The following is a 22,652-nucleotide window of genomic DNA, read 5'->3' on the forward strand; positions in this document are numbered from 1 at the left end:
GATTTAAAGAAAAGCGCGCGAAATCTTTTGTTTGAAGCTAAGCTTTTTCTTATATTAGGATATATTTTGAATTCGTTTTGTTCGATACACATAAATTGAGTAAAAATTTGTATTAATTAAAACTGCTGCATTCGTAGCTCAACTTGAAGAGCAATGCAGGCCCGTCGCTCCTCCTTGAGTTCCGTGCCCAGCATTTGCTTTTTGTGCTCAAGCAGCGCATTTTCTCGTGTATAATGTTCAATGATTCGTTCGTAGTCACCCTCTGAAGGAAGTTGCTCCTGGCTTATGGTTGGCGCAACTAGCGGTTTTAATATTTCCTGTTCATAGAATTGTTTCATGCGGAAGATCTCGTTACGCTCGGCAAGAATGCGAGTTTTGAGTTCGTTTTGCCAATTCATTAATTCGTCGTATTCAATTTGCAGCCTCAAAAGATCATCGCGCTGAGGATTTGTTTTTGACAACAGCATATAGCCCGTCTGCTTGTCGATGGTGTATTCAATCGGTGGTGGGGAAGTTGCAATGCTAAGTTCATCAAGCTGCTGCATTGGTGCGATCCTATGCGGGGGCACAGACTTCGAGTCGATGGTATCCTCGCTGGCGTTAGCTGTAGGTACTGCTGATGGGTTGGTAGGTGCTTTTAGATCGGCTGGTTGGACAGCTGACTGACGTGCTGGTGGTGCAGAGATGGTGCTATCTAGTTCATCAATAGACTTTTCTAGTTTCTTTTCACTGCTTCGTAGTTTCCGCTTTAACTGCGTAATGATGCGCTGGACCTCCCAAAGCTGCTCCTCACGCTTCTTAGTAATGAAGCCCGCATTCATTTCGCTGTGTATCTGTGTCAGTAGACTGTCCTGCTTGCGTAGCTCTGTTTTTATGTCGTCCGGATTGTCTGGGAGCCCAGGACTGCTAGACGTAAGTGGCGGAACATATCTGTAAGATATATTAATATTTAGTTTATGCACTATTAGTATATTTACATTAAAGGCTGCCTGAACAAAAAGTTGACAATTTTACGAAATCTATTCCGTTTGCGTGGTACTACACTCATGTTTTCCAAAACGAGTTCTGGAGATCTATCATATTGAGGGCGCATCATGCGAACTGTAATCTAATCTGTGCAATGTTTACTCACTTTATCAGCTTGACGTCCGGAAAGAGATTCGCACAGTGGCATAAGAGCACGACCATTAGGCGGTGTGACATCTGTAGCGTTGGACTTAGCAACATTGCTAGAGATTGTGCATTGAGTTTGTTGTAGCGTTCCTGCTGTATAACAGCGTCAAAGTGCAATAGTATCCAGGACAATAAAGTGCGGTTGCATTTTGGCAGCTGCTCTAGTAATTGCTGCAGCTCCGTCTGCTGCTCGGTCACTTTGGGATGCGAAGCCACCTCCTCAAAGCGTGCTACTAAATCTGTAGTCAGCACAGGTTCCGGGAGCTCCCGAAGAAACAATTTAAGCAAACTGCAGGCGGTGGGTATATCATCCACAGACGCATCATTATCGCGATTGTTATATAATCTCTTGTAGTGCAACAAACGAGTTTTAATAGGCTCTACCTTGTAAATATGGTCACATTTGAGCGACTGCTCCTGTTGCAGATAGTCGATGCAATCGCGCACTACCAACGGCAAATCAATTCCATCATGGCAGCGGGAACGTTCTGTGGCCAGACTAATGGAAACACCAAAGATAGGATATCCAAGCGCTAAGACTTCCTCGACAGCGCTGCCGTCTTCCTGTTGCAATTGTTTGCTCTTTTTATCTTTCTTATCTTTCTTTTCGAACTTTTCCTTTTTGTCCTTTTCTTTACGTTCTTTGTCTTTCTTTTTATGCTCTTTTTCGTCATGATGTCGATCTTTCTCTTTTTCCCTTTCCTTATCTTTTGTCTTTTGTGCTGGTTCCTCTTCTAATGGTTTTGTCTCCTTTTCCTTGTCACGTGATTTTTCACGCTTTTCCTTACTTTTTGAGCTCGTAAATTTAAATGTTTTTGACTTTTTTGATTTTGAAGGGCTTCTAATTGGATGGAAAAAATAAACTTTAGAAGTTATTGCAAAAATTGCAGATTCGCTTTAGCTTACTTGGTGTCCAGTTCTTCTTCAGGAGAACTTTCACCTTCCAGAGCAGCATATCCACGATCTTTGCCCTTGTCTTTCTTATCCTTACGTCGCCCAATGAGCAGATCTTTCTTGCTGTGCTTGTCATGGTCGCCTTCGCTATCTAATTAAATAATGCAAATTGTTTTGTTGCACCGCCTTTTAAAGCTTTTGATCTACTTACAGTCACTTTCTTCTTTGCTCTTTTTGGACTTGGCATCGGCCGCTTCAGAGGCATATAACCCAGGAAACTCATTTTCTTCCGGACTGTCAAAATCCATACTGTTGTGGCAATTCGTTTTAATAAATAAATAATTATAATTAATATGTTTACACCATCTGCAATCAATAAACAAAGCAGAACAAGAACATAATCGATTGTTAAATCGATTACATTTAATGGCAGTGCCAACCTGATGCAAATATGATGTGCAAATCGGTATGCACTAGATAAATTGTAAATAGAACAGAAAATGGAGAAAAATTAATTTATTTTTATTAGAAACAAAAGGCTCTAGATTTATTTATTTATTATTGTTATTATTATTGCTATTATTATTATTATTAATTGTATTCAGATTATTTACTGAATCAACATCATTGTTTTCATTTCAGCAATGATCAGCGTACCATTAAGCAAAATAAATAGATGATATCAGATTTGTTTACATTTTGCTTGTGAATTAATTGTTTTATTTTGAGAGAAATCAAATAATGTCATCAGTGCGGTTAAGCCAAATGGAACGCGACCATTTAGCGCTATTACAACGTCCGGCTAGCGAAGTTCTAGAACTATGTAAATCGGCATTCGACTACCTTGTGAACGGTCCCAACTTGGAACGCTACGATAATTTGGCCAAAAAGTATGCAGGCGACGTGAATAGTGAGGCAGTGCAAAGAGCAGTGGAAGCCTTAATATCACTGCTAATCCATGTAACAACCAAGTCAAGTCCGAATGGCGAACAAATGAACATGCGTCATATATTCCCCCATTTAAGGGACGATGTGCTAGAGGTGCTCGAACAGTTTGTCACTAGTAAACGAAATTTCGTAGAGGGCTCCATTAAGTCGGCTAACATTCGTGCACACAGGTTGGTCAACCTGGACTGGCGTCTGGAGGTGCGCACTGCATCTCGCTGCTTACTACAGCAAGCGAATGTGGTGATAACAATGAAGCTGTATCTTCATACGGAGCCGAAAAACGAAAATCGCGAACTTCTGGAAATAGACACATCCGAAAGAAGCGACAATGAGCTAAATGCAATGAATGAGGATGAACGACGGCATCGTAAGGATGTTATAGTGCAAACTGATGTTAGTAGTTTGGTGTACTTAATAAAAACGCTTGAGGACGCCTTGGCGGAATCGAAGACGCGTCGCATTAAAAACATTGTCAATGCCATACACTAGAGGAATATAGATATATTAGTTAAGTCAAGATATTAATCTTATTTTAAGCTGGACCAATTTATTGCAATTATAACTAACTAAAATCTAAAACAACTTTTTGTAAATCATTCAGTTGCTGACAAAGCCTCAACTGCGGCAGCTTTTAGTGCTACTTTCTTTTTCTGGCGGTCAGCGCGCTTTTCCTCGGGGGACTTCTTCAGCGCTTTCACGCGACGTGTTTGTATTGAGCCCGTCTGTTGCTTACCCAAATGGACACGTCCCTTTGTATTACCCAGCGCGTCGGTGCTGAGGTTCTTCTTTTTGGTAACCCTTAGCTGCTTGGGCTGCTTCCTGGCCAGCTTATATAGATCTTCGGAAGCAATCTTCGTGCGACGAATTGAAAAATCGGCCGACGGTCCAATTTCTTCCAACTCGATGCGCGGGGTCTTTTGACCAGATTTCTTTAGTAATATCTTATATGAACGCATCAAGATACTCATATCATCATTGACCGTAAAGCTAATTACGTGCTCCACGCCTTGTAGACGTATGGATTCAACCTTTTCTCGTTGAAACATGTCTATAAAAAAATTTCGCAAACGACGTAGCTCCTCCGTTTGCGCCCATTTGGGGCCATTAAAGACCAAACAGGGCTTCACACAGGCGCCAATCTTTTCGTTCTTAAAATCAGAAATGGACTGATAACGCTTAATGCCTAACTCAAACATATCAAGTACTTCATTTTCAAAGATACGACCAATGACTATATTGTCGGGACGCTTCTTTGATGTTGAGCCAAACGAGAACAGCGCCGCATCGTTTTTCATTGTTAAGCTACAAAAATAAAAATGAGTTGGGAATATGGCATTTGGAGAAAATTTGCTTACAATTCCAAGGAAGACGGATCATCAAAAGGTGTTATATCGTTTTTACGATTTAGAACTTTAACTAGCGGCTTTTTTAGCTGTTGCAGATCCTTCATACAGAGTTTCACATTACCAGCACATTTACGTCCGTCCACAAACAACATAGTACGTGCCGACTCAATGAGCTGCGGCTCACGGGCTAACAACACTTTCTTTCCTTTGCGGGTTTTCGGTTTTCTATTAAATATGTGAGGAATGTAAAACTAAACATTTTCGTCCTTAAAAAACTTACCTAATCCGTAAAAGCGACATTATAAGTGATTAATTAATTTAAGTTAAAAGAATCTTTAAAAATGTATAAACGCACGTGTAGCGTCGCTCTGATAATGCCAACTGGTTTCAATATTTAGTCGTTCACTTATCTAAGACGGTTGGCAGCACTAAGTCAGCTGTTGACAACTGCGAATGGAATCATTCGATTGTTGAGCACCTCATCTGTTGCATGTTACGATGTTTTAAGCGAAATTGAGTTAAAATGGCATAAATATGTTGCGAAGTAGTCAAAGTCAGGCCCACCTGCTGTCTCGCGGTTGTGTTTATATTGTGCGAGGCTTAGCTGCAGTAAAAAAAACACCAAGCAAAGAGGATAAGCGAAAGTTGACAAAATTAGGGGAATATGAACGGACAACGGAGGATTCCTTGAATCCTAACTATTTAGCGCGAACGTTAGGTGCGTAATTATAATAAGGCTAATACATCTTTCATATGATTTAAAACCTTTTTAGGCAGTAACTATCGTACTTGGGCGCAGGCTCTAGAAAAACATCCCGAGCTGAAAACGGTCAAACGAAAGGACCTGCTCAATTCCTATCACACCTTAAAAGCGTTGAATTACAGCGTAGATGATATTGTTACAAAACCGATGATCATCTATTATGGCGCATCAACGCTTTCAAATCGCCATAGTGTGCTCATTGAGTGCGGCTTCCAAAATATCACCATCCAAACGTTGTTCAAATACGTAACTGTTATAAACAAGCCAATAGATATGCTCAAGGCTCACCGTTGTATACCTTACGACGTTGATGTGCCTGAACGTCTCAAAAAATGCTTTACGAATGTTCAGCTGTGCAATTTCCAATTGCAAGAAAACGTCGATGAAAGCATTCCCTTAAAGATACTAAGACAAAATATACTAAATGCATATTTGCGCGAACGTCTACAAATGGAAGACGCTGACTTGCAGAAGCTGTGGCGTGTATATGCGCGCGTACGTCACAAGAGCTTCCGATCCGTGCAAGATATTATCGAGTTGCTAACTAAAGAGTTTAAGTTTCCAGCAGAACGGCTGCGTAAAAATAGTTTTCTCCTGCACGGGGATGCAGACAACGTTCGTCGTATTCTACAGGAGATACCCACAATCAACGACCATGACATTCGTGATATTGGATATCGACGGCCAAAAATTTTAATGTCTACATGTGATGGTCTTAAGCAAACACTGAAGCACGTTAAATCCTTTGGAATTAGGGAGGATGCTGTGCTACGTTGTCTTGAAGTACTTACTCTAGGACCAGATACTGTCTTGGAGCGGCTTCGCGATCTTAACGAAATAGAGCAGTTTCAGGTGCTGGGTAGCAATCCGCGTGTACTTCGCCTGGTACACTATCAGAATAAAGCACGTCTGCGTCTGGATTATTTAAATCAGCTGCGTGTGCGGTGCGCCTCGTTGCATATACTTTCGTGCGGGTCTGAAGCCTTTGCCAAGTGTGTACAATTGTAGATTCATCTAGCATAACATATAAATTCTCAATTGGTGTTTTTTTTTGGTTTTCTAGATTCGCTCGTGATGGATCGGATCGTACAAAAGGTCGGGACATTGTCGTTTACTTGGGAAATGTTTTAGAAAAAGATGAACAGTTGCTACGCAATGTGCTGTCGCGGCACCCGAACTGGTGTCATATACCAGTTCTTCATGTCAAGCAATGTCTAGAATACTTGTTAGGCAAAAAATTTAAGTTGGATGAGATCTTCCACAACATACACTTGCTGTTGTATCCAATGTGAGTAGTGATAAAGTTTTTAACCACACAACACATTTTGATTCGCCGTTTTGCCTTTTATAGCAAACGCATTGAGGAAAAAATGTTTCTGTTACAACATCCAGACACTATGCAAGAGCTTCGACTGCCTGTTGCCAATGTTCACGCTCTGGAGAACAATGAGATATTAACGTTGATTTTATATCTAATTGAATCCGAATTTCATTTTACCGGCGATGGAATTTGGACAGAACAGCATACGCATCACGTGGAGAATTTTAATAATCTTTTGCCTGACTTTCCCGAAAGTCTCAACAAAGTGTACAAATATGGTGTGAAGCCATCAGAGAAGCTGTCGATGCATTACTTATAAATATATTAAGACATAATTAATTACAATTTTTACATTGTTACAAAATTTTTCATACATGCACTAGAATTGTGGAACGCATAGAAACTGTAAATTATATAAACATAAAATATATGAAGCATCTGTCGAAGAAATGTGTCCATAATATAGGGCTTATTCCCACTTAACTATTGACTTTCATTACATACTTATGCTAAAAGGTTGGTAAAATATATAAACAAGCTTATTCATCAATAAGCTATGCGTTGCATTTTTTACTTGTACTTGGTTCTGAAGATGATGCCTCCTCATCGTGGTAAACAACGTAAGAGTTGTATTTAAGGGACATAGTTTTTGTTTTTTCCAGCACTTCCTGGTAGGCGGCAGTTAGTGGCTTTTGCACAGCTTCTTGTGGTATATAATTGGCGTCCTAGAAACAAACACGTTAAAGTTGACTTTTATTGGGAAGCCACCATATATATTTACAATCTCGTAGCTGAGATCCGCATCATATTCACATTCGTGCGCCACAAATGGCAAATGCACGACGGTTCTTTCCGTTTTTCCCGAAATGTCTTTTAATGCCTCTTCAGGCTTGTCGAACCACTCCATTCTCAGATTGCATGGAACATGACCTTCAGGCATACAGAATTGTCGACATACCACAAACGCTTCGATGCTTGAACTACGCGAAGCGGATGGCTTGAAGAGGCATACGTCCTTAAAAAAACGCTGAAGCTGTAAATAAACGTTGCTGGTGTTTGCTGCTCGATACACTTTGCCCATAAACGACCCGCCCTCTTCGAGAATATAAGTCGCAATGCTTAGGGCTGACAATAATAGATCTGCCTGCATGTAGGCATCCCAATCGTGCAACCCGGTGACATCGGGAGCCCCATCACTGACTACCAGCTCCGCCTTTTTTCCATCAAAAAAGTTAATAATTTCCTCTGCAGTTGACTCCTTTGTAATGTCGGCACGCAACTGCGTAACACCATCAATTGGTGCCATACCCTGCATATCCACTGCAATTATCTTTACTTGCTCTCGGTCTTTTTCTGATCGCGGTTCGTACATACGCTTGGATAGAACCTGTGACCAACCGCCAGGTGCAGCACACAAATCAACCGCACGTGTTAAACCTGCGAATTAAGAGTCCTTTTAACAATACACTGTTTTTAAAATTTGCTTTGCCCACATCTTACCCTCCAATAAATTAAATGTTTCATCTGCCTGTAGTAACTTGAAGGCACTTCTGGCCCGCCATCCTTGTTCCTTGGCTAATCGGTAAAAAATATCACGTCTGTCTTTTGACGCCTTTCCCATTTCGCAAAGTTATTATCAAATTAGGTGCACCTTTATTAAAATATAAAGATAAACATTTCTTTATAATAAAAAAATATATTTAGTATAAAATTATACTTCGATGTTACACGTGCTATGAGCCAGATCAATATTTGTCGTTTATTCGGAACTTGGTTCCGGATGCAGCACTTAAATTATAAAAATGATTTAGTTTAATCTTATCAAGCTTAAGCTAAATTCTTGAGCTTCTGAATAAATTTGCAGAAAAATTCTGCAAATTAACTAATTACTAAGGAATTTCTTTAACTTTGCAGAAGATCTATTAAAGTACTAGTTCGCCAGCGAGATGCGCCACTGCAAATATTCAGTGTTAAACAATTTTAAAAAAACATTGAACGGAAGATTTTAAATTTGAGCTGAACGTATTGAATATTTAATTCATTTACTAAAACTCTTTTCTAGTTTTTGATACTTTTAGTTTTAGTTCTTAAATTGCAATATAAATTTATAAATATATTTTAAGGTAGTTTATTGACGATTGTCATGCACTAACAACGACATTGCCCTAAAATTATTATTGTAATTTATATCTCACATTTCACTCGAAAATAGGGGATTGTTTTATAATTATGAGCTACATAGACTTATCAAGGCATTTAGAATTAAGGTATACAATAAATATGGAAACTATACTTTTTATACACATTTATTTTCTAAAACCGCTGTTCACATTAAATGATTTTGGCTAAGATTGCAAATCCGAATGAATGAACCAAAGGCTGCATGTATGTATGTGTATACATACATATATAATAGTCACACTGAGTGGTAATCTATATAATCGTTTGTATTGCATTTGTTATATCAAAGCTTCAAAGGCCAGCAAGCAGTTGAGACGTACGCGTAGTGATTTAACTTGCTGAATAAACAAAAACTAATATTTATTATCACAAATTCGAGCAAGTGTGCACAGAGGCATACATACATATGTACATATGTATGTGTATACATCCAACTATAAATATCTTGAATGCTGACAACGCATGAGCCATTTCCCATATTTTTAGCGTAAGGAAAACTAGGGGAAGTACAAAAATGCGTATCCACCAGTTCGGCAGACTTATGTTGCTGATCTTAATATTTGAAATGATGCTCCTTCAGCTAGTTGGCGGCACAGATGTAGATGAGGACACAGTGGACATATTTGAATTGATTCAGCGTGTGTCGACTGGCTTGGGTAAGGCTTGGAACGATAATAATTATCTACCCTTAGAAGGCGTCATTGATCAGATACATCATATGGAAGAGCATCAAACCAAATATTTTCCAATATTTATTGACACGCTGCGGCATAAGTTTGACGCACAGTCCCTGCTATCAAATTGGATCACAAACGTGGGCGATATAGCCGACATCATTGTGCAACGCTATCAGCTTATGATATACTATAATAAATACAAGGATAATGTGCAACAAGATATGGTACAGATCTTTGCCAACTGGACCGTCCAGCCGAGACCTAGTTCAATAGTCCATTCTGTGGAGAAACTGCATAATTCAGCTTACGGCAAAGATGACTTAACCCAATCACTATTCTCCAAGCTAGTCGTCGAGTATGAGACGGACTTGAAGCAAGTGTGTGCCCTGAAAAGATCTGCACATCAATTTGCCTATGATCTTTACTCGATGACAACGCTTACTGAAATCAAGGGTTACATAACGTTGGTTTTCTCATGGATGGTACTACGGGACCGTGGATTGGGCAACTTTACGGATCAAATGTCCCAAATGAATGCCGAACATCAACAACGTATGCTAGACTCACGGCAGATATTGCGCAAAGTACTGAGGTACACTGGACGCACTTATTGGCGCTGCGATCCTCAGGCGGGGAACCACGTGCTGGGCAAGACTTACGCGGAGATAACACGCCTCATGCAGGGCTACTTAGAGAATGAAATCAATCTGAGCGCTGAGTCAAGTTGCTACGAAACCTGCGAAGATTACCAAGACGCACGTGTGGAGGGCTGCCATAAAGATACGATCTGCAAAGATGAGATGAAATGCACGGGGAGGGTGCACAGCTGTCGCTTAATTGGCTCGGAAATGAATGTTTGCCACGGCAACGAGACCACTTTGAGACGCTATGAGTTTATATCCTATGACAATGGGGACAGACGTGAGTGTCGGGGCGGCTTTAAACAGGCAAAATCCTTTTCATATCATGGTTTCTGGAGGTGTGACTACTGTTTTTGTCTTTGTGACGAACCAGCTGCGTTGTCTGATCGGTTCTTTAGCTTGCGCCAGACAATTTCCGATTTTCAGCAGAACAAAGTTGTGACGGGTGCTCGTTTTATAAAGCATCAACGTGTATTCTACTTGCAGCTGCAGCAGGGCGAACTGCTGCCAAGTGGGTTAATTAATCAGTCGACTCTGGATTGGATACCCTTACAGACTTTTGATGTCACCCACGTGGACATACGCAGTGGCTTTGACTATCATGAGCTTAGCCGTAAGAGCCGCTCTCTGGATTTGGACGAGATAACAACTGACAATGATTCCCTTATTGTAACTGGAGCTCGTTTTCGTGTAATTGATAATCATCTCAATTTGGAGGTTCGATTCAGCCAATTGAACTTCACTACAGGCCGTCTATTGCAACCGGATGTGAATAGCTTTTGGTTGGGCAACAATGCGAATAAGCCACGGGAGAAGTTACGTCTGAAGAACCCCGATAAGTCGAGCAGAACTCCATATGGGTCTGCACCCCTATCTACAGATAATCAATTCATGGAATTCATAAGCAGCAGCATAGACATGGATGCTGCACAGAGCACTGTGCCCTTCATTGATATACAAGATGTTGTAACAAATCCCGCATTGCCAATTTCTGGCCTGGGCATCTATCATAAGGGATTTAAAGGCTTTGGCGGCTTCTTTGCGCCAAAGATTGTTACATTCAACTTTTTGAAGCAGCTGCTGGAACCGCAAAGTTAATTTTAACTTTTTATCAATATGTTTACATTACTATTATTACGTCAGATATACACATATATATCTAATAAACATTTTAAAATAACAAACAGTTTTCTTTTTTCATTCATCGTCACGTTTCCAACAGAATTTCATCCAGCTTGTTGTAGGAAACTGAAAGACTTATTAATTTCAACTAGTCTAGTAGATTGGGATATATAAAGCATTGATATATTTGGAATTTATGGTTGATGGAGCATCTCAGACGTACATAAATATAATATCGGCTCTCCAATATTGGTAGAATATTAATATTTTCGGGTAGCTTCTTGACCTTTATATTAAGATTGCTTATAGAAGGTAGCTCGAAAAACAATTCAATATCAAAAAAACAATATATACGTATACTATATTTCAAACAATTTATTGACGAAGTGGCCGACATTGGCTTTGAACAATTACTTATGCAAACGATATAACAAATATTAAAAATTCGAGTACACTAAGACAAACATAATTAATACGTATCAATATCATAAAAAAACATTAAGATTAACATTAACATTGCATTTGGATCAATTAAAACTACTAGAACATTTCAAACAACTTAACTACCTATATCGAAGATGCTTAGTTACTTAATCTGTTTGGCCATACGCTTTTGCTTAGTTGGACTCAATGGAGTTGAGGCATCAGCTGGTACTGAATCCATTAAATCAGATTCGACATCATCAAAGCTTTTTCTACCCGCCACCAGCTTTTTAATGGTTTTGCTCCGTATCTTCGGCCTGTTCGCCTTCTTTGTCAGAGTTCCAATCGACTTACGTGGCGTCTGCAATTTAGTCGTGGTACTGACTTCGGAGTCCGTAACCTTTGCTTTGACACTTTTTGACTTATCCTTTGGTTGGGGCTTCTTAGACATCTTAAGGGCAACCTGGTCCGATTCACCCGCAGCCTGGCTATGAATTGCCTTTCCACCAACTGCAGCACTCTTTGCACTTGATTTCTTCTTAACGGGCTGTAAAAATATGATACGATTGGATATATTTTACACTGTTATGAGCAGCTATATTAAACCTCATTTGTATGGCGTTCCGTTGGCTTCTTTTTGCGTTTTTTTGGTTTTACTGAATCTGCATCTGCCGAGCTCGTGGCGGTTTCTTTTCCCTTTTTGACCGCTGCCTTTGTGTTGGCCTTAGTTTCCTGCTCCTTAGCTTTGGCCAACTTCTTTTGCTGATTGGCCTTCATCTTTTCCATGGATTTAGATTCTAACTTCGCCGTCATTGACATTTTAAAAGAGCGCTTCACTTGCACAACGTCACCCGCGCCCATTGCAACTTTGAGTGCCTTGAGAACAAGTTTCCTCATGCGACTCATATCGGTCACCTCGTAGCCGGAGGACTTGATGAAGTTCGCAATCGCAGGTACTGATGACCCTGATCGACTGTTCAATGCTTTAATGGCTTTCAAACTATGTGATAGTATACTGCCTTTGTTGGCCACTTTCATCTCTGATGAAGGCTTGGCTTCCTCTAGCTCCGCCATTTTGATTCGAGTCAATTCAAGTTCTATGGCACGACCTTAAATTATAAGTCTCAAAAGCAAACTGAAGCGCAACGAAAAGCTTCAAAACGGATCAGCATTTAAACGGTAATCGTCAATTGCGTGTAACATTCGATTCGTAAAGACAAAGTTTAGGGTTGCCATGTGTCACTCATACTGAGAGTTGATGTTATGTTCGTTTACGATGTGAATAGTATATATTGTAGGATTGAAACATCTAGTATTTACTTGTGCCTAACATGGTGTTAAAAACTGTGTAAACATTTTGGATGCATTACATATGCAAATTATAATATGTAGTCCATTTGAATGAATATATAACATGACTTTCAGCGTAATTTATTAATTTATCATTCGTATAATTTATACATAGATAGTTGAATGTTTTCTCTAATATTATTTAAATATATATGTATATGTTGAAAATTTATTGGATTTGCAATCTTCTAGATATAGTTGCGGAGCTTTTCCCTCTTCCCACATACAACAAACAACATTTCAATGCATATTTCAACTTTAAATAACATTCTATTTACTTTAGGACAATAAATGAACAAATAATCAATATAATTTTAATATGTAATTTTTGTTTTCGATTTTTGTTTAAAAACATTTTGTTGCATTTAAAGCAGCAGTTTTTGCACTTTTCATATTTCATTGTTTAGTTTGTTGAGTTTAGTTGCTGTACAAATTGTTCACATAGTTCGGTGCAGGGAACAGTGTGGGATGGGGACGGGGACTGGGGTGAGGGACGCTGAAGAGAACGTTGTTTTTAATACTTGTGCGAACTGTTGTAACGTCTTAAAGTTGAGCGAAAAAAATAAAATAAACAGAAGACCGAAAGCGAAGCAAGCGAAAGTAACACAAATATGCATTATTTAATTTGGTTTTGGAATGCTACGTTTCTGTATGCGAAACGAAATTAATTGAACAATTCAATGATCGAGAAATAATAAACAATTACAGAGCACACACACTTAAAACCTAACAAAAATGGGTAAACTTTAACAAATTATCGACGGGTCGGCAACAAAGTTTTAAGGAGAATGTTCATTGTTTTGTTTTGTTTTTCTTTCTTCTTCATTTTAGGTGTGGATTGGGAATAATTAATTTGAGTTTATGTACACTTTATGATATTTTGACAATTTTTGATTACTAAAACACACATTTAAAATAATTTCCGCTTATTTAGTGATTAGAAAATATTTAACTAGTTATTGTTTAGACTGCGCTTCGGCTCTCTCTATGTATACACAAATCAAATTTTATATGTAGATATTACCATATTAATATCCTTCTTGTGGGTTATATTGTAGTTTATGTGTATATATGTGTGTATATCGTATATGTTGACGCATACACAACGGATTATTGCAAAAGGAGGCGCGCCGCACGCTGCGCCACCAGCTTAAATTATGAATGAAACAAAATTTTGGACATAAATCAAAAACAAAACAATTTGAAACAAAATCTAATGGCGCGAGTCCCTAGGATAGAATTCAGCCAAAATGGAGGCTGGAATACGTTTAAGCATCTCCTTGGGGAAGATGCGCAACAGTTGCCAGCCAATATCCAAGGATTCAAAGACAGTGCGGTTCTCGTAGTTGCCCTGTGACAAATTACAAAATCAAAAATCAGCATTCATGTTTATTCTTTTACGTTCATCTCTGATTACTCACCTGAGAAATGAAGTTCTTTTCGAACTTAGTCAAGAACTCCAAGTACAGCAAATCATCGGGCGTCAGAGCCTCTTCACCGACCACAGCCTTCATGGCCTGTACATCCTTGCCGATGGCGTAACAAGCATACAATTGATTGGAAACATCGGAGTGATCCTTGCGGGTCATACCCTCACCAATGGCAGACTTCATCAAACGCGACAGCGATGGCAGCACATTTACTGGAGGGTAGATCTGTCTGTTGTGCAGCTGACGATCAACGTAGATTTGACCCTCGGTAATGTAACCAGTTAAATCGGGAATTGGATGGGTAATATCATCGTTAGGCATAGTCAGAATTGGAATCTGTGTAATTGAGCCGTTGCGACCCTCAACACGACCAGCGCGCTCATAAATGGTGGCCAAATCCGTGTACATATAACCGGGGAAACCACGACGGCCGGGCACCTCCTCACGGGCAGCAGACACCTCACGCAAGGCCTCAGCATACGAAGACATGTCGGTCAAGATAACCAGCACGTGCTTCTCGCACTGGTAGGCCAAGAACTCAGCGGCGGTTAGAGCCAGACGGGGAGTAATAATACGTTCAATGGTTGGATCGTTAGCCAAGTTCAAGAACAGGCACACGTTCTCCATAGAACCGTTCTCTTCGAAATCTTGCTTGAAGAAACGTGCAGTTTCCATGTTCACACCCATAGCGGCGAACACAATAGCAAAGTTATCAGTATGATCGTCAAGTACCGACTTGCCAGGCAGCTTGACCAAACCTGCCTGACGACAGATCTGGGCAGCGATCTCATTGTGCGGCAGACCAGCAGCGGAGAAGATCGGAATCTTCTGACCACGGGCAATCGAGTTCATCACATCAATAGCAGAGATACCAGTCTGGATCATTTCCTCGGGATAGATACGCGACCAGGGATTAATTGGCTGGCCTTGAATATCCAAAAAGTCTTCGGCCAAAATTGGAGGACCTTTATCGATGGGCTTGCCGGAGCCGTTAAACACACGTCCCAACATATCCTCAGAGACAGGCGTTCGCAGAATATCACCGGTAAACTCGCAAAGCGTGTTTTTCGCATCTATACCAGAGGTGCCCTCAAAGACCTGCACAACGGCCTTGGAACCGCTCACCTCCAGCACCTGACCGGAACGCACAGTACCATCTGCCAAACGCAACTGCACGATCTCAGCAAATTTGGGGAATTTTACCTCATCGAGAATGACCAAAGGACCATTCACACCAGACACAGTCTTGTAAGCTGTTCATGCAAAGAAACAGGAAAACAGTAATAAAATATTAAAATCGTATTCATTAATTTTTTTATATCATATTTACTATTATTTTAGGTTACAATAGAGCTATTCACATGAACGCATAGCAGTGTACAAGTGGTTGCCAATAAGAATCCGATAAGAAAGCAAACGTCAAAAAATCGTAGTGAGTGTTAAGGGGTTAAATAGTCAGCTGACTGCCAAACTAGCTTTAAGCAGCTGCTGTGTAAAGCACGAGCTGCATAATTGACATAAAACCGATAATGAAACTGCGTGAAATGCAATTCAAAATGTTCGTTACATAAAAACAACTCCAAGCAAAACATGTTCTAATTATAAATAATAATACATGTCCATTTTATAAGATTAGTTTATGTACATATTAGTACCAGAACTCAACGTTTGCATCAGTTTTATCTGTTTTCAGCATATTGTTTCTCTTTTAACCCTTCGCTAGTCTAAGTTTTGCTAGTCAGGTGCTCTCTGGTAGCGCGCTTTGAATGGCAATAGCAAACAGCTGAGCTTGGTGATCGAGTCATGTGACAATGAAAATTTTTATTAAAAATGATTTTCAGTTCGTATTGGTTATGCTTTCAGTTCCGTTCTGTACACAGTATTAATTATGACACATTTAATGCTTTTACTTCAATGGGTGGGTGTAATAGCGTTGCCAAAAACACTATATTGATTTTTTGTTTCGTGTTCTGCTTTCACAAGTGATTTATACAAACTGTCATGGCGGCCGATTACTTATGAGTACGGCAAAAATACATTTTTCAAATGCACAATTCACAAGCGTAACATAATTTAATAGCAATTGAATACTCACTCAATCGTGGCTGGGAGATGAAGTCCCGGGAAACAGCAAGGACATGCTCCCGTTGTGCTTGTTGGGCGTTCATTTTGCGAAATGAATTTTTTGTTATACGCGATTGCCTCTACCTTGAAAAGTGCACAGCAAATTTCGAGCTGCGAACAATACAAAACAAAACAGTTTCAATTAGTTTCCATGAACAGTTCAAATTTACTGATATAATTTTAATTAAAGCTGGCGTTTCAACATACAATTTTTCCGTTTTAAATAATACTGCGACACACACGCAAAATTTTGGCCTGCGACGTCGTTGCAAGTACGAAGAAAAATCACTCTGACACGGGTCAGACTGTGTAAAACTTATTGTGACGTCACGTGCCGTCACATGACTTTGCGTGTGACCACACTTTGTAGTATTTTTCAGTATTTTGTTCATCAGCACTTCTCACCAGACTGATACAACTCTGCATTTTATATAGCAACCCTCTGCTGGATTTTTAGGCACATTTTGGCATTATTGGATTAAATGTAGAAAGTGTTTTTTATGTACAATTAATTAAATTAAACTAGTTAACATTTGCAAATAATACCAATGTGGCATTGAATGAGCTCGGCGTGCGAATCAAACTGAGTGCGACCGTAGTAATTGAAATTTCGCTACACTTACCGAAGCTACTCCCACATAAAAAAATAAAACAATTGCAGCAGCAGCAGCAGCAGCAGAAAACAAAGAGATAGCGCCAGCAGAGACAAACGACCACGACAACGACAACTGCACAACACTGCGGCCAATACAAAAACTCGTTTCTTGTGTGCGTTTGCGTTTCTCTTCTTTTTTATTTGCATTGCAGCCAAAGCGGCCGCTGCGGCATTTCGTTGCAGAGACCGACCACAAGAGGGGCGTGCCTGCGTCTAACAGTCCGTAAGCAGAAACAGCAGCAGATCGCAGCATTATGATGGTTGAGTCCGACGGTACCGCCGACGCCACCCGCCGTCTTAATGTTAAGAAGCAAACTCTAGACGATGCATATGCCGTGCCCGCCAACTTCCTCGAAATTGATGTAGTCAATCCCTTAACAACCATGGCGGCAGGTAAAAAGCGCTACACAGACTACGAAGTGCGCATGAGGGTGAGTAATACAGGCCTAACCTAGGGGCTCTACTGCATATGTATGCAAAATGACAGTGGACAGAGCTTGCACAAAAGTGCCAAAACCGTTGATAAAGCGTGTGTGTGTCTGTTTCGCGTGCTTGTGTGCGTAACTGCTCTGTGGATATTTGCGTAAATGTGTGGCTGTGTCTGATACGCCTATAAAACAGCGATAATTATTAGTCACAACAAAAGTGTGTTTTACCCAAAGTGCCCGACTGTTGATACCCTGTCCGAATTTCTCAATATGCATTTTGCTGACTTATATGCATGAAAACATCAGTATTTTCTCAAAGACATGTGAGTCATGCAGCGTTTTTGTGTATTTATTGATAAGAGCGTTTTAATATCAATGTAATAATGTAATGTTTGTTAAGTTTGATGTCTCAATCAAAATTAGTGAATTAATTATAGATCTCTTAATCTCCCAGATCTAAAAAATAAATGAGAAGGCAATTATATACATTTGTATGGGCTATAGGGTATAACAATAGGCGTTCTGTGTTGCATTGTACTGCGTTCACTTTGTGCCAGATTTTTGTGTGGAATTCATATTTACTTGAGTCATACGCTGATATACGGAAGTATTTTATGCGGGCTAATAAAAGTGTCTTTAATGACAGAAAAGAATCCTTATATTGAACAATGTTTTCACTCTTATGACAGACCAACTTGCCGGTATTCAAGGTTAAAGAATCGAGTGTGCGACGTCGCTACAGCGACTTTGAATGGCTAAGAAACGAACTGGAACGTGATAGTAAGGTAAAAATTTTGTTTAATTTACATATTTCAGTCAGATTTTTATTTAGTTTTGCTTCATAAAACGCAGATTGTGGTGCCTCCACTGCCTGGCAAGGCCTGGAAGCGACAAATGCCTTTTCGTGGCGATGAAGGCCTCTTTGACGAGAATTTCATTGAAGAACGAAGAAAGGGCTTGGAGGCGTTCATCAATAAGATAGCCGGACATCCACTGGCGCAGAATGAGCGCTGCCTGCATATGTTCCTGCAGGAGAATGTCATCGATAAAAATTATGTACCCGGCAAGATACGCAACACATAAGGCCTCTGAACCCTATTGGACAGCAATAACAACAGTAGTAATGCAATGAAGCAAAAGCTCGAAACGAACAAAACTTAAGAAATGAAAATTACGAAACCAATTAGGCAAAATCAATCCGTGTGTTGTATGTGTGCGTGTGTGTTTAGCCAGTTACGAGTAATAACGAAAAATAATATATGTTAAAAACAAATTAAAACACCAACTGCTTCTTCAGCTAGGGCGGGCAGTCGAGGCTCAGTTAATGTTGAGCATGCTCTAGCTGAAGTATTGGGAATTTTTATTGCTAAATTAATATGTTTATATGCAATGGTATACATACAATACAAATTATATACTATACAATATACATACTATATAATATACATACATATTTACCTTATAGTGTACATAATACATACATACATCCATCAATCCTGTATGGACTGGACGTCGCACCGTCTCATTTCAACTAGTCCTATGGCAGGACAAACGCTCTGTTGGACTTCAGAACCTCTCGAATCTGAGTGCGAGAACATCACTCCTCCCAACTCATCCTACTCCAAACCCTTTAGTTGTTGTATAAAATTTGAATTATTGAGTTTAATATTGCAACAGCAAAGCAAAAAGTTACCCTCCACATCCATGGATTAGTACTATATATATATATATTATTATACAGTTGCAACTGTTGTGCAAATTACTGAATATTTTTGAATTATTTTAGTGAACAATATATGTATTGTATTTCGAATCGACTCAAAATAATTCCAATAATAATACATGTATTTTACTAAAATTCCTATTATTGTTTTTCTCAATTCATAAAATCTTCTAAGCCTTAGCAATCGACGCAAATCAATTCGATATGTGATTTTATAGATTATATCATAACTCACAATACACTTTACCCAAAAAATAACGTGTAACAATTTTTGTTTATATATTTTAAATTGAACGAACGTGATGTTTCGCAAAGTGTTAGGGTAAGTAATTCGCTCCTCACTAATTATGATATAGTTAGTTTAAAAGAAAACCATTCCGTTATATTTTTTAACGGAGGTTTGAGCTTTTATCTGTAAATACTCAATCAATTTTTATTTTAAATATTTGAACTTTTTGGTTTAAAGCTTTTATTTTTATTTGCTTTGATTATTAAATAATTTTTTTTATATAAAACTTTACTTGGTAGCTTTCATTTGTCTTTCAAATTTATTTTCAAAAATACAAATAAAACGTATTAAATTAATAATACATACATTCTTATTAAAACGATCTGCTTCACATACAATGCAACCCTGCGTGCCGGTGTAGTTATTGTGCGCAGGGCTGCAACGTTGTGATGTGCGAGCGAGACAGTTATGTATTGTCATAAGTGTTTGTGTGTATAGGGTTGTCATGTATGAGTGTGCTCTTTTGTTTTTTTATTTTTGGCATGGACCCTGCGGATTCTCCGACGAAAACGCAAGACAGCGATGACGAAAACTACAATCTGCTGTGCCAAGCCCACGAACAATTCAACAAGTAAGCACATCACAGAATACGTAAATACATAGATTCATAGATCGAACCCATTTCCCGCCCAACAGTCGCGAGTACGACCGCTGCATGGAGCTGTTACAGCAGCTGGAAACGAAAGGCGAGAGCAGCGGTCTAATACTGCGCCACAATCGGGCTGTGGTGAATTACTATAAAAGCGGCTGCTTGCAACACCAGACGTTGCTCCAGGAATTGGAGAAGCTGGCTAGTGCCAAGTCGGTACCTGTCGAGCCGACTGTGTCACTCGCAATGAAGAATGCCGGCAGCGCCTTTACCGTGGCACGCTACAACAAGGCGGTCATATATTACCATCGTCATATGTACGGCACGGCGCTAGAGAGGCTAGCGCCGCTGGTAGCTAGGCTGGAGGCGCTGGAAAAGCAAATGGCAGCGCTCGTTGCCACGTTGCAACTGCAGCTGCTGTTGGCCACCAATCAGCTAAATCGCGCTGAGGCGTTTCTCGATTTTTTGCAGTATAAATTGAATCTAGTGGCCAGTGCACCCAGCGCACCCAGCGCAAATCCCAGTAGCAACGCAGAAGAGCCAACAGCAACAGCAGCTGTCGGTGCTGCTGTTGTTCCAACAGCGTCCACAGTCGGGGCGAGTGCAACGCCTATTCTGGACAGTAGTGTTACCCGAGCTGCAGGCGAAAGTGGAAGCATTCTGCAGATGTTGCAGCTGCTAACGCATGTGCTTAATCGCAAACCTGTAGTCATAACTGAGGATGGGACACCAGAAGTTGCGGCACTGAAGGCACAGCAGTATTACATCATGAAGGACTTTCAGATGGCCGCTAAACAGCTGATGCGCATTAACGATGACTGCACTAAGACCGGGTAAGTTTAATTAGTGTTTGTTAGTCTGCTTAGCTAATAGCGTTTCAATTCTTGTGTTAGCACCGTCACGCCACAGCTAAGCACGTGCATCGCCAACAATATGGGTGTTATCCATTTACGTGTAAGACATTATGCAATCGCGGCGAAATTTTTTCAGAATGCACTGCGCTTCGATCAGCAGCTAGCATCGAATTTACGGCAAAGCTCTCTACAAACGATGGGCTCGGTGCGATCCTGTGAGATAATGTATAATCTGGGCATCGCGATGTTGCATTTGCGCCGACCCAAAGAGGCTTTTCACTGCCTCCTGGTGCCAGTAAAACAGTACCATAGTAATCCACGTTTGTGGTTTCGAATGGCCGAAGCATGCATTATGGAGCATGAGGCGGTAAGCCATTATACCTTATTCAATTCATTTCCCTAGGTCATTTTAATTTATTATTCAGCAGAAACTACTTGGAAAAGATCGCCATACGATAGACAGTGTCATGAACTCAGCGGGATCCAAACCATATGGGTTAGTATTAAATAATGGGCTTTGTAATAACGAACTATAATCACATGCATTCCTACAGAGCCCCGTCCACTGCGGTGCCGGAGCCAACACTTGAATTTGCAGCTCTATGTCTGCGAAGCGCTCTCACCCTAACGCTGCAATACAAGGCCAGTTTTTATAGGGCTACCTCGCCTGATGAAACACTGGATCAGCAAGATTCCTCCCAACAGCTATGGAGTCAAACGCAGGACAATAACTTTTGCAACCCATCGAAACCAATTAGCTTGGAATCGATGGCTAATATGCTGGATGCCATTTATGCGGCTCATAGTTTTGTGTCCCTACGTTTGGGTGACCACGTCACCGCACTGGAAATGGCCAAGCATCTGCTGCAGAGCGAGCGTCTCTCTGATGCACACAAGTATGTCCATCTTTTCTGAAAATGAGACACTTTTAATTAATATAAACAAAATACAGATTGTTGGGCCACATGTATGCGGGCGAGGCTTTGATGATGATGGACAAGTCCGGGGAGGCGCGTGACCATCTGGAGCCAACTTTTGTTAACTCGCTAAATGCTCTTGATTTAGAGACACGTGATTGGCAGCTAAAGTCCCTGGATGCTGCCCAGAACGTTGTTCGATACAATTTGGCTGTTGCTCTCGCTTTGCAGAACGATTTTCAGGCGGCCAAAAGTCTGCTGGTGACGCTAAACCATCCGATTGTGAGCAAAAAGGCGCTGACACTGCATCGTTACATAGAGCTCAAAATAAGCGCCACTGTACTCCATTAGACAACAAATGATGTAAATAACATAGACGGATTCAATAAACAAATCAATGCGGCATGTATATATACAAAACCAGAAACCGACTACTGTTAATAGACCCTTAATTTCAATGAATTAAAGATTGTAAGTTCCTTTGCTGTGCAACTAATCTATCTTTTAGCTAACTCCTCATTTATCATTCGCCTTAAAGTTATCAAAAAACCTACGTTATAGGACAAGTAAACTCGATTAAAAGATTTTGCTAACACAATCCTTTTTAGAACTCTGATATTGAACTCAGATTTGCGCAGTTAAAATAACTTGAAGCTATTTTCAAATTTCCACGATTTTCGGCAGTATATATATTCACATGTATAAGAGATAATCTAAATGAAAAATAAAAAAATCGTTTACCTTAAATAAAAACTAGTGCAGAATGTCTGCCATATTGATAATCAGTATAAACAGCCAGAAATA

General features: G+C 39.9%; 9 protein-coding genes across 17 annotated transcripts; 5 read left to right on the forward strand and 4 right to left on the reverse strand.

The window, feature by feature from the left end:
- Positions 1-30: 30 nt before the first annotated feature.
- On the reverse strand, positions 31-2,467 carry LOC111595395 (ralA-binding protein 1). The gene is made up of 4 exons (XM_023309102.2): positions 2,279-2,467; positions 2,080-2,218; positions 1,133-2,014; positions 31-930 (listed from the first exon to the last, which is right to left on the reverse strand). Exons 1-4 carry the CDS (start codon positions 2,373-2,375, stop codon positions 117-119), a joined length of 1,932 nt encoding a protein of 643 aa, XP_023164870.1. The 5' UTR covers positions 2,376-2,467; the 3' UTR covers positions 31-116.
- A 243-nt stretch (positions 2,468-2,710) lies between these two features.
- On the forward strand, positions 2,711-3,555 carry LOC111595512. The gene has a single exon (XM_023309293.2). It carries the CDS (start codon positions 2,809-2,811, stop codon positions 3,502-3,504), a length of 696 nt encoding a protein of 231 aa, XP_023165061.1. The 5' UTR covers positions 2,711-2,808; the 3' UTR covers positions 3,505-3,555.
- LOC111595484 (ribosome production factor 2 homolog) lies at positions 3,543-8,397 on the reverse strand. Of its 4 annotated transcripts, none has more exons than XM_023309280.2 (4): positions 7,946-8,397; positions 7,227-7,882; positions 7,045-7,170; positions 3,543-4,202 (listed from the first exon to the last, which is right to left on the reverse strand). In XM_023309280.2, the coding sequence occupies exons 1-4, from the start codon at positions 8,064-8,066 to the stop codon at positions 3,609-3,611; spliced, it is 1,497 nt and encodes a 498-aa protein (XP_023165048.1). In that variant the 5' UTR covers positions 8,067-8,397; the 3' UTR covers positions 3,543-3,608. The 4 variants fall into 4 exon arrangements, with proteins under 4 accessions (XP_023165048.1, XP_023165040.1, XP_023165033.1 ...); XM_023309265.2 differs by lacking the exon at positions 3,543-4,202 and having other exon boundaries at positions 6,982-7,170; positions 7,946-8,096; positions 8,174-8,397; XM_023309258.2 differs by lacking the exon at positions 3,543-4,202 and having other exon boundaries at positions 6,982-7,170; positions 7,946-8,096; positions 8,163-8,397.
- LOC111595476 (transcription termination factor 5, mitochondrial) lies at positions 4,812-6,785 on the forward strand. The gene is made up of 4 exons (XM_023309246.2): positions 4,812-5,079; positions 5,135-6,116; positions 6,188-6,412; positions 6,476-6,785. The coding sequence occupies exons 1-4, from the start codon at positions 4,896-4,898 to the stop codon at positions 6,762-6,764; spliced, it is 1,680 nt and encodes a 559-aa protein (XP_023165014.2). The 5' UTR covers positions 4,812-4,895; the 3' UTR covers positions 6,765-6,785.
- A 493-nt stretch (positions 8,398-8,890) lies between the features above and the next one.
- On the forward strand, positions 8,891-11,223 carry LOC111596398. The gene is made up of 2 exons (XM_030222793.1): positions 8,891-11,037; positions 11,219-11,223. Exons 1-2 carry the CDS (start codon positions 9,141-9,143, stop codon positions 11,221-11,223), a joined length of 1,902 nt encoding a protein of 633 aa, XP_030078653.1. The 5' UTR covers positions 8,891-9,140.
- Positions 11,224-11,462: 239 nt separating this feature from the next.
- On the reverse strand, positions 11,463-12,652 carry LOC111595765. The gene is made up of 2 exons (XM_023309647.2): positions 12,096-12,652; positions 11,463-12,036 (listed from the first exon to the last, which is right to left on the reverse strand). The coding sequence occupies exons 1-2, from the start codon at positions 12,561-12,563 to the stop codon at positions 11,653-11,655; spliced, it is 852 nt and encodes a 283-aa protein (XP_023165415.1). The 5' UTR covers positions 12,564-12,652; the 3' UTR covers positions 11,463-11,652.
- Positions 12,653-13,642: 990 nt separating this feature from the next.
- On the reverse strand, positions 13,643-16,720 carry LOC111596071 (V-type proton ATPase subunit B). Its single transcript, XM_023310127.2, has 4 exons — positions 16,601-16,720; positions 16,365-16,504; positions 14,261-15,522; positions 13,643-14,190 (listed from the first exon to the last, which is right to left on the reverse strand). Exons 2-4 carry the CDS (start codon positions 16,435-16,437, stop codon positions 14,053-14,055), a joined length of 1,473 nt encoding a protein of 490 aa, XP_023165895.1. The 5' UTR covers positions 16,438-16,504; positions 16,601-16,720; the 3' UTR covers positions 13,643-14,052.
- Positions 16,721-16,854: 134 nt separating this feature from the next.
- LOC111596086 (sorting nexin-12) lies at positions 16,855-19,201 on the forward strand. The gene is made up of 4 exons (XM_023310150.2): positions 16,855-17,161; positions 17,232-17,479; positions 18,166-18,261; positions 18,329-19,201. Exons 2-4 carry the CDS (start codon positions 17,303-17,305, stop codon positions 18,557-18,559), a joined length of 504 nt encoding a protein of 167 aa, XP_023165918.1. The 5' UTR covers positions 16,855-17,161; positions 17,232-17,302; the 3' UTR covers positions 18,560-19,201.
- Positions 19,202-19,383: 182 nt separating this feature from the next.
- LOC111596036 (CCR4-NOT transcription complex subunit 10) lies at positions 19,384-22,271 on the forward strand. 6 transcript variants are annotated; one of them, XM_023310100.1, is made up of 7 exons: positions 19,384-19,521; positions 20,005-20,059; positions 20,100-20,910; positions 20,971-21,298; positions 21,357-21,427; positions 21,486-21,827; positions 21,884-22,271. In XM_023310100.1, the coding sequence occupies exons 2-7, from the start codon at positions 20,011-20,013 to the stop codon at positions 22,197-22,199; spliced, it is 1,917 nt and encodes a 638-aa protein (XP_023165868.1). In that variant the 5' UTR covers positions 19,384-19,521; positions 20,005-20,010; the 3' UTR covers positions 22,200-22,271. The 6 variants fall into 6 exon arrangements, with proteins under 6 accessions (XP_023165868.1, XP_023165859.1, XP_023165875.1 ...); XM_023310091.1 differs by having other exon boundaries at positions 20,009-20,059; XM_023310107.1 differs by having other exon boundaries at positions 19,385-19,521; positions 20,009-20,059; positions 20,125-20,910.
- Positions 22,272-22,652: the final 381 nt, after the last annotated feature.

This window comes from Drosophila hydei, unplaced genomic scaffold (genome assembly GCF_003285905.1).
Source record: "Drosophila hydei strain 15085-1641.00,03,60 unplaced genomic scaffold, DhydRS2 tig00000063-arrow-pilon, whole genome shotgun sequence".
Classification (NCBI taxonomy): Eukaryota; Metazoa; Arthropoda; class Insecta; order Diptera; family Drosophilidae; genus Drosophila; species Drosophila hydei.